This window comes from Tachysurus fulvidraco, chromosome 1, assembly GCF_022655615.1.
Source record: "Tachysurus fulvidraco isolate hzauxx_2018 chromosome 1, HZAU_PFXX_2.0, whole genome shotgun sequence".
NCBI lineage: Eukaryota > Metazoa > Chordata > Actinopteri > Siluriformes > Bagridae > Tachysurus > Tachysurus fulvidraco.
This window is the reverse complement of record NC_062518.1, coordinates 32,315,800-32,330,589: the sequence shown is the minus strand read 5'-3', so window position 1 is coordinate 32,330,589 and position 14,790 is coordinate 32,315,800. Positions and strand designations below refer to the sequence as shown.

Here is a 14,790-nt window from a genome sequence, read left to right as displayed (position 1 = left end):
CAATGACCGGAACTACCAATCAACTTATAGTGCAAAATAAAAGTGGCTAAGTAGTGCCCATGTTACTCATTCATTCCACTGGAATTGAGCCAAGAGACACTTTGCTGTTAATCTGCATTTTGTTATGGCAGCACGTTGTATTGTTTTGTATGGCATAAGAAGAGGCAGGATGCCATGTTTTCTCATCAACAGTTACACAGCTGTATCATTTCTGACACAATACTTCTTGTCTATAGCGAGCTGCCACTGAGCTTCATACAGTAAACATCAATTCATACATATTTCAGATCAGTCATAGAAAATCAATTAGACTGTACTATGAAACTCTTAAAACATGCGTATGTATTGTATCTGCTGTCAATTCCCTGAATTAGAGATTAATGATTTATTCATCATTCATAGATACCTGGAGAAACCCATCAGTCAGAATGATGTAAATTCTTCAACCAACAAGCAAATAGAAACACCACCCACAATGCCACCAAGCTGGCCATAAATTCAAATATTCCACCAAGGTCCATTCTAAGCATCTTACCTCTAAATGTAATGCTGGCTAATGGGTCACTTTGCCGCTCGCCTTTCTCCACATTCTTCAGGTGAGTCGCTCTCTGGAGCACACACCTCAACATGCTGCCACAATAACTCAACTTTCAGGTAGACCGGAAAATACTCCACACATCACAGTAAGCATCCACATGCAGCAAGTAGACAGATGTGCACAGTCAATCACTTCTTCTCACAGCGGTGGCCTAGAATATAAACCACTTTAAGTAGAATGAGAATATTTCCAAGTGCTCTCGTTCTAACTCCTGTGGCACGATGAAAAAGTCAGTGGGAACTTGCTGAGATGTACATAGACCAGACACCCCACTCCAGTAACCCTGCCCATGGGTTGAGAGGAAATCTTAACATTTCCTGCTGCTTTGTCCTCTGCTCTCTCTCTCTCTCTCTCTCTCTCTCTCTCTCTCTCTCTCTCTCTCTCTCTCCTTCCTCTCTTAATAATAGCAATAATAAACAAAAAGTTCATAAAATAAAATAATCTGAGATGAGCAATGTGTTACTGTTTATTATTTTAGAATTTCTATAACTTTCTCTAATGATTATTTACACGTTTTGTTTCATTTTGCTAATAAAATTCATTATGATGATTAAACTGAGATCTGTCAGTATTTCAGAATGGCTTAAGAATGCTGTAGGAATTCAGAGATAACTGTACACCCTGTATTTGTTTACTGTGTGACATGGCCTTTAGGAAGGGATTTGAGCTCTATACTCGTAGCCGTAGGTCTTTGTTTATGAAAATTCTTACCTAACAGTGACATTTGGCAGATTGGTACAGTAACAGATTTAGCTTTAAGCCATATTTGATGTTATTACAATACAGAATCTGTAAACATTACTGAATGTTTTGGATCACATAAGAAGATCTGAATTATCTGAATTAATTATTTATTACTATATGAGTATGAGGTATAAAAAATAAATAAAAAAGCCTTCAGTCTATGGATAAGTGGGTAAATAAATCATAACCATGAATAGAATAAAACATTCCTAGAAATAAAACAAATAAAATGTTCCCTAATTTTAAATAAAACATTCCTTATATATAAAATAAAAAAGATACTTCTTCGATAACTACTAAGTAGGTAGTAGGTAATAGGTTTCTTTCATACATCTACTTTATTACTTAACTAAAAATCCTCTCCATTTCCTATCTTTTAAATGATATGAATCAGCATTTCTCAATGCTTCAATTATTGATTCTTGCTCTCTTTAACCAACATTAAAGCAGTCATGATTTCATCAGCATACAGTTTCTAATATGTTCCCTACTACTGAATTTATATCACTAGAAAAAAGTAGATCTTAAATACAGAAAATGGTTAGGCTCAGTTACTGTGTACTAAGACATAGAGGAGGAGGAAATGTATTTTAATGCTCTTTTAAGAAGAGTTGTTTTCATTAGCTGTTTTCATTAGCAAATGTATCGAGTTTTTTTTTTTCTCTTCAGATCAAGGGTCCAAATGATTGTCATACCAGCTAATAGGTTGGGATGAATATAAACACTATTTTATACATGTTTTGAGATAAGAGTCTTCTCTCTGGCTAAAGAGGGCAATAATTGATGCAAAGCTTTTGCACTGATAAAATCTCTATCGTATTTTACCTGCATATACCTTAACATTACCCAATAGATTTTTAAGATTCCAAATCTGGAGAATTTAAAATGTGAAAGTAAGATGGATGTTAAACAATCATTGTTGCCTGACATTTCTCTGGTTCGCATGCAGAGTAAATTCTCAGGACTGACAAGGCAGTTAGAGAGGAGTGACTCCCACACAGGCCCCAAACTCTGATGACAGAGCGCTCCTTATAAACACAGAGCCACAAAGCCATGCTAAACTAAACAGACACATGCGCACATCCACAATGTAACAAGACTCCCCTGCATGTCCCAGATGCAGAGAGAGAGAGAGAGAGAGAGAGAGAGAGAGAGAGAGAGAGAGAGAGAGAGAGAGAGAGAGAGAGAGAGAGAGTTTGTTTTTCCAATTATAACCTCAGCTGCTGATGTATGGACACATGAACACAGTAAGATAGGGACAGGGGACTTTACAGACCAATAACAAAACAGAATGAATAAAGCAAAATGCTAGAAACTCTCAGATATTTGTCAGCTTATTTATAATTTAATACTGTAGACCCTTTTCCTAAACCCTCCTGCCTACCTTCATATGTGACACAGCAGTAGGCATCTGTGATGTCCTCATCGTGCGTCAGCACTTTCTGGGCACAAAGGATAAACACACGCAGCATGAGGAGACAGCAGCACCAGCCCTGTCCACATTCACCACCCCACGCTAGTCAAACACACCCCAGAGGCAAGGACACAATGCGTCTGAATACAGAGCAGTCCGGAAGATTCCTTAGGCAGCAAGAGTAGAGAGGAGGAGAGAGGAAGAATAAGGGAAAGAAAAACAGAAGGTGAGAGAGAAGAGAGGAGTCAGTGACTGTCCAGGTCTGGGATACCAGCCTACTGCTGCCAGTACACACACACATACACACAAACTCACACATACACAGTCAGAGAGGGAGCGCCTGACTCATGCATACACACATCGTCTCTCTCTCACACACACACACACACACACACACTGACCCATCAATCATAGACAGTATTCTTCTTAAAGGCATAGAACACTTTTCACACAGTATATTTAATGTCAGACAAAAAAATGTAAGAATAAAGTAATGAGAATAAGAATAAAATCACATATACTGATATATACTGTCACAATATGCAGTGGATATAAAAAGTGTACATACCCCTGTTAAAATTGCAGGATTTTGTGATGTAAAAATTAAACAAAGATAGAACAGTAACTAACAAAATGTAATAAATAGAAACTTTCAGACGAAAAGAAAAAGAAAAACACATAAAATGACCTGTCTGTTTAATTAGGTGACTCTATGTGACCCAGAATGAACCAGACTCACATATTCTTCACAGGTCTTGGTTTTCTTGGATGACCAGAGCGAACACCTTTCTATCCAAAAAAGAAAGACTTCCTATCCCACATAAATCACCTCAAAGTACCTGAATAAACATCTGAGCATAATACTAGAAGATATGTTTAAAAACAAGACACCAATTTAGATAAGTCTAACATTTTTCTTCTGCAGAAATTATTGCTTTGTGCTTAAATGTCTCCTTGGTAATTTCTTTTTTTTTTCACCTGAGCTCTGTCAATCTCTGCTATCAATCACCCGCTGACATCGTTAAATACCTTTTTTTTGTAAAACTTATGTATGTTATCAAGAAGCCATTAATCATCCTGCTGCTAGACGGAATTAAGATTGACTTATTTACTAGTTCATTACATTCAAATATCTGAAGTATATCTGGTTTTTACACATAGTGAGTATTAATGTAGCCCATGTAAATACCCATATATCTCATTTCTGATATTAAAAATATCACATAGGTTGTAGTAAGTTTTAGGACAAGCAGTGCAAATTAAGCAAAAGCTACAATCATTTAATCACAAAAATCTGTACCTTTGGACCCTGTTTTGTTGTGCACGTGTTCTTGAAATTCTTTGTCATGTCATAAAGAATGACTTTGCCTAATAGCTCATATAACAGTAGATACTTTAAAGTAGGGCTTTAAGAGTGTCTAGTTTACTACTGTGTAGTTTACTACTGTTTGTACTAGTGGAAAGAAAGAAAGAAAGAAAGAAAGAAAGAAAGAAAGAAAGAAAGAAAGAAAGAAAGAAAGAAAGAAAGAAAGAAAGAGTTTTTTAGTTTCTATCTTCAAAGTAAATGGTGATATCAAACCCATTTCTGTTTGATTTTGTCCTAACCCAAGGACTTATCTTCAACCATTAAAAATTCTGTTTATCCCAAATGTAAAAATATCTCACTCTGAAAGCCAAGAGTGTCCTCAATAATTCTGTGTGAGACTTGTGACAATAAGATTACTTGTTTGTTTCTACTGATTGAAAATGTTCCATAAGTCAATTCCCATTTCTCTTGCGTAATGGAATGTCAGTGTACTAGTAACAACTACTAACTACTAACTATCAAGCTAGTCAAATAACTCATACAGTGAACATTCTAACAAGTGAGTAACAAACCAAAATAAGTTTGAGTGATGTTTATAATTAAAATTTTAAAATTTAAGACATTAAAAAAAGATTGTTGAGAAATAATTTCTTTATTGTTTGATCAAGAAAATACCTATTATAATATACTATTATAAGCAGATACGGATAAGCGGTAGAAGATGGATGGAAGGATGGATGGATGGATGGATGGATGGATATACTATTATCAAATTGATTATTGATTTAACTTTCAAAGTGTAAATATGGATAGCAGTGCACACAGAACTATTCCTTAAATGCAAGTCGATTAGAAACTGTGATTTTCTGGCTCTGAATAAAGAAAAAAGAGGAAAACAAAAAGTTTCAATATAATTCTGATTTCAGGTCTTTCCACAACGCAACAGTCAGTGTGATTTATAAGGTTTGTAAAAGAGTTAAAGCTGTTCTCAAAGATATCGTTGCAGAAAAGGATGAATGTGATGACCGTGTAATAAACATTTTAATGAACATAAACATTAAGCAATAATGCTGAGTTGTACATTTTTTTATTATATTCAGTATAGACATGTTATACAGCCATGTTTATAATTATTTAGACATGAACAAAGTTATTGTTAATAACTGACATTCAAATACATTTACATTCTGGTTGATAACGAAAATTATTATCTTAGTTTAATATCTTGGTGTCTGCCACACTATATTTCATTGATCTTTGACTGCAAACATACACCACTCCAACATTTTCCATGACCTGAGTAAAGTAACCCCGACAGTGTAAATAAACCATTGAGAAAATTAGCTCCATGACAACGCTAATAAATCTGGGTGTGGTTTCAGTGTAATGTCATTGTATGGCACAGTGGCACAGCAGGTAATGTTACCACTTCATTGCTCTAGTGTCCTGGGATTGGTCCTGAGATTTGGTTACTGTCTGTGTAGAGTCTCACATTTTCTCCACACATCTGACTGTACAGCTTTCCTCTAGGCTCTTTGGTGTGTTAAGAGCCTACTGTTCTGGACTAGGCTGTGGATCCAACAGGTGCTGGACCTGTTGGAATCAGCTACTGAATTAAAGATTAATCCCATCTTATTTGTATAGCTGTAATGAGCCTGTCTGTGTTTGCCCTGTTTCTGTCTGCTGTCTTGCCCTGCTGTTGATTGTTTTGCCCCGCCCACTTGTTTGTTACCATTGACACTAATTGTACTCAATCTTTCCCTCAGGTGTGTCGTCTCTGTCTCTCATTGTCTCTGCTTGGTGATTGGTTCATGTCACATATATATATACACTGTTTGTTCACTTCCCTGTTGCGAGTTGTTATATGTGTGTATGTTTTTCTGTTTGCTATCAGCCCGGTGTTTTGTCTAGTCCTGCCTACCTGTCTGTGTTCCTGTGTCGTGTTTTGTTCATTAAACAGATTTACTGCAATTGGATCCTCACTCGCCTTTGTCTAACCGTGACAATAGCACTTTCAACAATAGATTTTGACACAAACCAGAGCCAGCGGCATTAAGGAATACTTCATGAAGTTGGCACGATGAATGATGAACAGACTCCAATCAGAACCCATCCTCTCCTGAATGACAGGTATAGCCAGGGGAGTGGCCACATGTATAGGGTCTGGTTAAATAACTGGCATGGTTGTTTGTGCAGGTATCAAGGAAGATTAAGACACAAAGGTTGTGGAAATTTTGGTATGTCGCCAACGCTTTCTGTGAAGATTTGAGTTGATCACTGTTTGTCTTGCACTGTTTTGTTTTTGTTTCCTCAGCTGGCCAGGCTGTGTCCAGCATGTATGGGGTTTAATTTTGTTATGAACAAGACTAAGCAGCTGGAGGTTCTACTTTTTTGTGGGTTTTTTATTTATTACTTCCACGCTCTGCATCGCCAGCCAACTTCTCTTCGTCTCTTGCATTCCATACGGGTATGCAGTAATGGGGGGTGCGTGTGTGTGTGTGTGTGTGTGTGTGTGTGTGTGTGTGTGTGATTTCATTTGTGTAATTCCTTCCCTTTCAGGGTTGTGTAGATTTGGTTGGTTGCTATTAAAAGTGTTAAGGGGGGGTGGAACTGACTCTCTTTTTTTCTTTCTTTACATATGAATTTGTTATGCGCTAAATAGTATTTTTTTTTTTTCCTAGTCTAAATTTCTTGTTGGTTCATTCTTTGTTGGTCATTCAATTCAAGTTTATTTGTCTCAAAGCAGCTTTACAGAACGTAATCATAGAACAAAAGGTTAATATAAAGATATATTTAGTTCATAATGTGTATGTATTTATCCTCTATGAGCAAGTCTGAGGTGACTCAGAGAGCAGTGGCAAGGAAAAACTCCCTTAGATGGTAAAGGAAGAAACCTTGAGAGGAACCACACTCAAAGGGGAACCCGTCCTCATATGGGTGACACTGGAGGGTGTGATTGTAAATATACAATCTAACAAAAGTTGTATTGATGAAAAAGATCACATGGAGTTCACATCTCCTCTTTAGTATCGCAGAGTCTAACTGGAGCTGGTAAATCTCTAGATGCCTCAGGATTCTCAGAGTCGGCCTCATCTCAGTGGAGGTCCAAAATCTTCATTGCACAGAAGATCTGAGCTGGTACAATTTCTGGATGCCTCGGGATGGGTAGAAAGAGAGAAGCAGTGGAGAGGGATTAACATATCTGCTGTTCATAATATTTGCAAGTCTGATGTAATAGTGCACAATATTATGGGATGTATTATGTGTATGCCTGACTAAAGAGATGAGTTTTTAATCTACATTTAAACTGGGAAAGTGTGTCTGAGCACCGAACAATCTCAGGAAGACTATTCCAAAGTTTGGGAGCTAAATAAGAAAATGCTCTACCACCTTTAGTAGACTTAGATATTCTGGAAACTACCAGAAATCCTGAGTTTTGTGATCTCAGAGAGCTTAAACAATTGTAACATGTTAGAAGACTAGTTAGATACATGGGAGCTAAACATTTAAGAGCTTTGTACATAAGTAGCAGCAGTTTGTAATCAATTCTAAACTTAACAGGTAGCCAGTGTAGAGATGATAAAATTGGGGTTTTGTGGTCATACTTTCTTGTCCTAGTGAGAACTCTGGCAGCTGCATTTTGGACTAACTAGCCTATTTATTAAAGTTGCAGGACAACCACCTAGTAATGCATTACAATAGTCCAGTCTAGAGGTCATGAATGCATGAACTAGCTTCTGAGCATCAGATACAGATAGGATGTTTCATAGCTTGGCAATATTTCTAAGGTGGAAGAAGGCTGTTTTTGTAGTATGGGCTATATGGTTTTCAAAAGACAAGCAGCTGTCTAATATAACACCCAGGGGTCTCATTTATAAAGCGTGCATACGCACAAAACGGGGCTGGAAACATGCGTACGCCAGTTTTCGCGCAAAGGTTGTGATCTATAAAAAACAAACTAGACGGGAAAATGTGCGCACCTATAAGCAAACTTTGAGACGTGCGTACGCACATTCTGGAGACAAAGGGAATTGGACACAGATGGTGAGGTCGTGAACTGAAGATAGATTGTAGAAAATTCATGTGAGAAGAACGATTATAAGAATGAATGACATTTAATTTTCCCTCCATTTCATACGTTATATCCACATTATCATGAAAATTAAATCCAACAGTGTTATTTGTGCTGATTGTTTTAGGCTATATACATCTAGTAAAATCCAAACGTAATTCAAAATGTATTAAAAATAAAATAATAATAATAATAATAATCAGCGCTACTCCGTCCAGTGTGTATCCTGCCTTGATGCCCAATGACGCCTGATGATAGGCACAGGCTCCCCGTGACCCGAGTAGTTCGGATAAGCGGTAGAAGAAGAATGAATGAATAAATACTCAGCGCTGCCTTACAGTCACATTGTCCACAACGTGGCGCGACTACATGTGATACAGAATAGCATGAAATACCCTTTTATTAGAGAACTGCAGAGCACAGTGTAAAAACGAAACATTTTCCTTAATGTACATATATCATAAAATGTCAAAGTCTGCAAATACAGTCATGAAGCACAATCGCTACTCATCATCGGTCCTAACTATTACGGTGTTCATTACAAATCGGTATATCGACCGCATCACTGCAGAAGATACACCAATCCGCCTGTCGATCTCCCGCTCCATCCTTCCCTCACTCGTGAACAGGACCCCAAGATACTTAAACGCATCCACTTGAGGCAGGAGCTCTCCACCAACCTTAGTTCCATGGCCTCGGACTTGGAGGTGCTGATTCTCATCCCCGCCGCTTCACACTCGGCTGCAAACCGTCCCAGTGCACGCTGAAGGTCCTGATTTGAAGAAGCCAACAGGATAACATGATCTGCAAAAAGCAGAGACGAAATGCTGTGGTCCCCAAACTGGACTCCCTCCGGCCCCCGACTGTGCCTAGAAATCCTGTCCATATAAATAATGAACAGGACCGGTGACAAAGGGCAGCCCTGCCGGAATCCAAAATGCACCGGGAACAAGTCTGACTTACTGCCGGCAATGCAAACCAAACTCCTGCTCCGGTCATATAGGGACCGGACAGCCCTTAGCAAAGGGTCCCGGACCCCATACTTCCAGAGCACCCCCCACAGGTCACCACGAGGGACACAGTCGAATGCCTTCTCCAGATCCACAAAGCACATGTGGACTGGTTGGGCAAACTCCCATGAACCCTCCAGCAACCTAGTGAGGGTATAGAGATGGTCCAGTGTTCCACGCCCAGGACGAAGCCCGCATTGTTCCTCCTGAATCCGAGGTTCGACTATCGGCCGAATTCTCTTCTCCAATACCCTGGCATAGACTTTTCCAGGGAGGCTGAGGAGTGTGATCCCCCTGTAGTTGGAACACACCCTCCGGTCCCCCTTCTTAAACAGAGGGACCACCACCCCAGTCTGCCAGTCCAGAGGCACTGTCCCCAACCGCCACACGATTTTGCAGGGGCGTGTCAACCAAGACACCACAACATCCAGAGAATTAAGGTACTCAGGGCGGATCTCATCCACCCCCAGTGCCTTGCCACCGAAGAGCTTCTTAACTACCTCAGTGACCTCAGCTTGGGGGATTGACGAGTCCACAACCAAGCCCTCTGCCTCTGCTTCCTCAGTGGAAGACATGTTGGTGCGGTTGAGGAGATCCTCGAAGTACTCCTTCCACCGTCCAAGGATGTCACCAGTCGAAGTCAGCAGATTCCCACTCCCACTGTTAACAGTGTGCGCAGGGCACTGCTTCCCTCTCCTGAGGTGCCGGACGGTTTGCCAGAATTACTTCGAGGCCAACCGATAGTCCTTCTCCATGGCCTCACCGAACTCCTCCCAGACCCGAGTTTTTGCCTCTGCAACCACCCAGACTGAAGCTCGCTTGGCCCTCCGGTACCTATCAGCTGCCTCCAAAGTCCCCCGAGCCAACCAGGCTTGATAGGACTCCTTCTTCAGCTTGACGGCATCCCTTACTTCCGGGGTCCACCACCGGGTTCGGGGATTGCCGCCACAACAGGCACCGGAAACCTTACGGACACAGCTCCGTGTGGCTGTGTTGACAATATAGGTGGAGAACATGGTTCCCACTCTGACTCAATGTCTCCACCCTCCCTCGGGATCTGGTTGAAGCTCTGCCGGAGGTGAGAGTTGATCTCTCTGACAGGAGACTCTGCCAAACATTCCAGGCGGACCCTCACAGTACGTTTGGGTCTGCCAAGTCTGTCCAACTTCCTCCCCTGCCATCGGACCCAACTCACCACTAGGTGGTGATCAGTTGACAGCTCCGCCCCTCTCTTTACCCGAGTGTCCAAGATATACGGCCGGAGGTCAGATGAAACAACCACAAAGTCAATCATCGACTTCCGACCTAGCGTGTCCTGGTGCCATGTGTACTGATGGACACCCTTATGCTTGAACATGGTGTTCATTATGGACAAACTGTGACTAGCACAGAAGTCCAATAACAGAACACCACTCGGGTTCAGGTCGGGGGGGCCGTTCCTGCCAATCACGCCCCTCCAGGTGTCACTGTCGCTGCCCACGTGAGTGTTGAAGTCCCCCAGTAGAACGACGGAGTGCCCGGTCGGGGCACTTTCTAGCACCCCTCCCAGAGATGCCAAGAAGGTCTGGTACTGCCATTTGGCCCATAAGCACAAATAACAGTGAGAGACCTCTCCCCAACCCGAAGGCACAGGGAAAAGACCCTCTCATTCACCGGGGTAAACTCCAACACATGGCTGCTGAGCTGGGGGGCTATGAGCAAGTCCACACCAGCCCGCCGCCTCTCACCGCGGGCAACTCCAGAGTAGTAGAGAGTCCAGCCTCTCTCGAGGAATTTGGTTCCAGAGCCCAAGCTGTGCATGCAGACGAGCCCAACTATCTCTAGTCGGTATCTCTCAACCTCCTGCACCAACTCAGGCTCCTTCCCCCCCATCGAGGTGACATTCCATGTCCCTAGAGTCAGATTCTGTGTCCGGAGATTGCCACCCAATCCACATTGCACCAGCCCCTTACGGTTTCTCCTGCAGGTGGTGGGCCCACGTCGCTCCTTCGGGCTGAGCCCAGCAAGGCCCCGTGGGGTAAGACCCGGCCACCAGGTGCTCGCATGCGAGCCCCAAACCCGGGCCTGGCTCCAGGGTGGGGCCCCAGTTGCGCCATACCGGGCGACGTCACGGACCTTGCTTTAATTTTCTTCATAAGAGGTTTTTGAACCGCTCTTTTTCTGGCCTGGTTCAACACATGATTCCTTTATCTTGACATATAACAGTCTAGGGAACAGACTAAATGCAGGCGCAATACGTGATGGCTGGCTTCTTGGTTAGTTTAACAATATTAAAAAGTAGAAAATGTAACAATTTTGTTTTTAATATAATTATAACAATGTTGCTTTTATATATAATTATATAATATATAACTATATATAAATAAAATATAATTATGACCTGCAGGCGACAGTGGCTACCCCTGAGATGCTGGCTCCTCACCCCATTTTTAAACACGCAGAGTGAAGAGGAAACTCATTGTAATGAGGTCCACTCTCGTGCCTGCGCAGTGATTTGCATTGACTATTTTGGTTAAAAATGGGCATGTACAGGGCGAGATTTGAGGCTGGTTCACGTATGCACATCTGCGGGTGATCTGTGATTTATAAAGGGAACATTGCTTACAGGTGTGCGTACGCACGGTTTCATAAATCGGAATTTTTTTGCCGTACGCCATTTTTGGCTTTTGGGCGTACGGTAACATTTAGTAGGGATCCTACACACAGTTTTATAAATGAGACCCCAGGTCTTTCATTGTCAAGCTACTAGTAACAGTACATCCCTCTAAATGGAAGTTAACTTGTGAGAGTTTCTGTGTACTGGTTTTTGGACCAATAAGTAGTATCTCTGTCTTATCTGATTTTAACAACAGGAAATTACAGCTCATCCAATAATTTATCTCTCTAACGCACTCATTTAATTTGGACAATTTAGCTATTTCATCTGGTTTTGATGAGATATATAATTGTGTATCGTCAGCATAACAGTGGAAACTAATCCCATCTTCTAATAATGTTCCCTAATGGAAGCATGTATGTCGAGAAAAGCAGAGGTCCTAGGACTGATCCTTGAGGGACCCCATAGGTAACTGGCAATAAACTGGAGGATTCACCATTTAATTCTACAAAATGGTATCGATAAGACAGGTAGGATCTAAACCAACTTAAAGCCTGTCCATGAATACCTGTGTAATTTTGTAAGCGATCTAGGAGAATTGTTGTGATCTATAGTGTCAGGTCAGGTCAAGTAGAACTAATAGGGACATACAGTCTTGGTCCGAAGCTAGGAACAAGTCATTTGTAACTTTCGCAAGTGCAGTTTCTGTGCTATGATGGGGCCTGAATCCTGACTGAAACTCTTCAAAGATATTGTTCTCCTGTAAGAAGGAACTCAGCTGAACAAACACAACTAGTTCTAGTTTTCTAGTATTTTAGACATAAACGGCACATTTTGTTAGACATTGTTTATATATATATATATATATATATATATATATATATATATATATATATAAAATGTGTGTGTGTATACTGTATATATAAAGTAAATTACCACCTTAAATGCAAGTAATACATGGTATTGCACACACCATTATTGATGATATTTGGAGCAATATTACATGTAATTATTAAACTTGATTCCCTTACATATACATTTGCTTTTAAGCCTAATTGTTAATTTTGATTATGATGTGATTGTGACAGAGGAAGAGGTTTCAGGTTGGGGGTGCTAAGTTTTTTCTGTCACCACTTTTGAATAAGAAACAATATCAAGGCTATAAAACTTGTCAAAACTCTGCGAATCACAAAAGTATCAGTGAGAAGTTGAGAACACTCGTTTAAACAGTGCATACACTGAATGAATGGGTTGTCATGTCCACACATGCATGTATTTATTATTTATTCATTTCACAAAATCGCAGCATTTTGCATCATATAATCGCACAGGCTTGATATCGCGATTGCGATTGCGATATGATTAATCGTGCAGCACATGCGAGGAGTTAATAATGTTAACCTCCTAAGACCCAAGCTTTGCATTTTAGATGCAGTGATGTCCACGTATGTGGACACCAGGTCATAGGAGGTTAAGAAGAGGCTCACCAGCTTTATATAACACTTCTTTCAGTAATTTAATTGAAATGGGGTCTAGAGAACATGTTGGTTTAGCTGTAGTAATAAGCTTATCTAACTCTTCCTGTCCTGTACTTGTAAAGCGCTGTAGTTTTGAGTGTAGAGCTTTAGGTGAGACTGGGTCACAAGGTGCTCTCATATGTTGAACATCAACTATTTTGTTTCTGCTGCTTTCAATTTTATCAATGAAGAATCTCATAAAGTCCTCACTACTTAACTGTGATGCAATAATGTGTTCAGATTTTTTGTTAATCTAGCCACTGTGCTAGATTAACTGGGATTGTTCTGGTTTTTTTTCTATGAGTTTGCTCAGGTGCTCAACCCTAGCAGTTTTTAGAGCCTGTCTATAGACTGTCTATAGCCTGTGTCATAGGCTCGTTAAATGATGGCTCTCTCATTTTCAATTGTGAGGGTGACATAGTGGCAAGTAGACAAGTAAAAGCAAATGGTATTGTGTGTTGTGTGTTGAGTGGATGTACATGTTGAGCATCAGGACATTTATGAACTACAGCATCAGAACACTACAGAACACTCATATTATTTTATATAGTATACTACCTTAGATTTATTAATAACTTAAATAAACTAAATGATTAACTATTTCCTGTTAAAATAAACACATACACAGAGATTATATTTGATATATTTCTTCCAGTACAGAATGTGAAGGGGTGATTAGCTTGTTTAACCTATATAAGACTCCATAGGTGAATTTCCTGTTGTGTAAAGGAACATTACAGGAATATTCCCAGAATTCCCATACTCCCATATATTTCCTAGTAACGAAATATAAAAGGCCACCATTGGCTAACGTTTTTTACTAGTAATATAACCAAAAGAGAATATTTTTTGTTTGTTGACGTTTTAAATGTCCCCTGGACAGGGCTGACACTGTTGTTTGAAATTCAGCGTTATGAAATGGTTACTTGCAAAATAGTCAATGGTTACTAAAAGCTAATGGTTTGTTTTTTGAAGAGGTTACTGGGTTACTACCCAGGCGGAGCCAGCAGGGGGCGCTGCGGTGTTTGTTATGCAGGTGATAAGCCGAAATCGGTGACCCAGAAAAGACTCTGACTAGAAGTCTTTGTTAAATTGTTACGCGGGAACGCGCCGGAGCCTTATCGGGAGCGCGCGAAAACAGGTTAATATACAAGATATAGACCAAAAAGCAGCTTTTATATATTTTATGTTTGTATTTTATGATTTTGATTGTTAATAAACTATGTGTTCTCCACCCCGATGCTCCTGTGTGTTTATTGGAAATTATAATTTAAATGTGTGTGTGTGTGTGTGTTTTCATTGTGGTTGTTATTTATGTATAGAATATAATATATAAGAAAAAGTATCGGTACACTAATTTACATAATAGTTTAGATATAAAGTATATATGGTGTGTATAAATGTCAGATGTAAACATTCACAGAGATACAACAGGGTCACGTGAACATTTCCTTTAGGACAGGTAGTGAGTTAAGCAGGTGATTAGTGGGCGGGGCTTAGCTTTTAACAATGACACAGGATGTACACTGTGAA

At 40.3% G+C, this 14,790-nt stretch overlaps 1 protein-coding gene across 11 annotated transcripts in view; it reads right to left on the bottom strand.

Moving 5' to 3' along the window:
- Window positions 1–3,118, bottom strand: part of dysf (dysferlin, limb girdle muscular dystrophy 2B (autosomal recessive)) — a 71,195-nt gene extending 68,077 nt beyond the window's left edge. For 4 of the 11 annotated variants that reach the window (XM_027134375.2, XM_027134380.2, XM_027134382.2 and 1 more), the window contains exon 1: window positions 2,727–3,118. In XM_027134375.2, coding sequence (XP_026990176.2) covers window positions 2,727–2,814 — 88 coding nt within the window. In that variant the 5' untranslated portion in view covers window positions 2,815–3,118. Of the gene's footprint in view, window positions 1–535; window positions 873–2,726 lie in introns of those variants that run through there. The other 7 variants (XM_027134374.2, XM_027134376.2, XM_027134377.2 and 4 more) reach the window with 3 other exon arrangements.
- Between the last annotated feature and the right edge of the window lie 11,672 nt (window positions 3,119–14,790).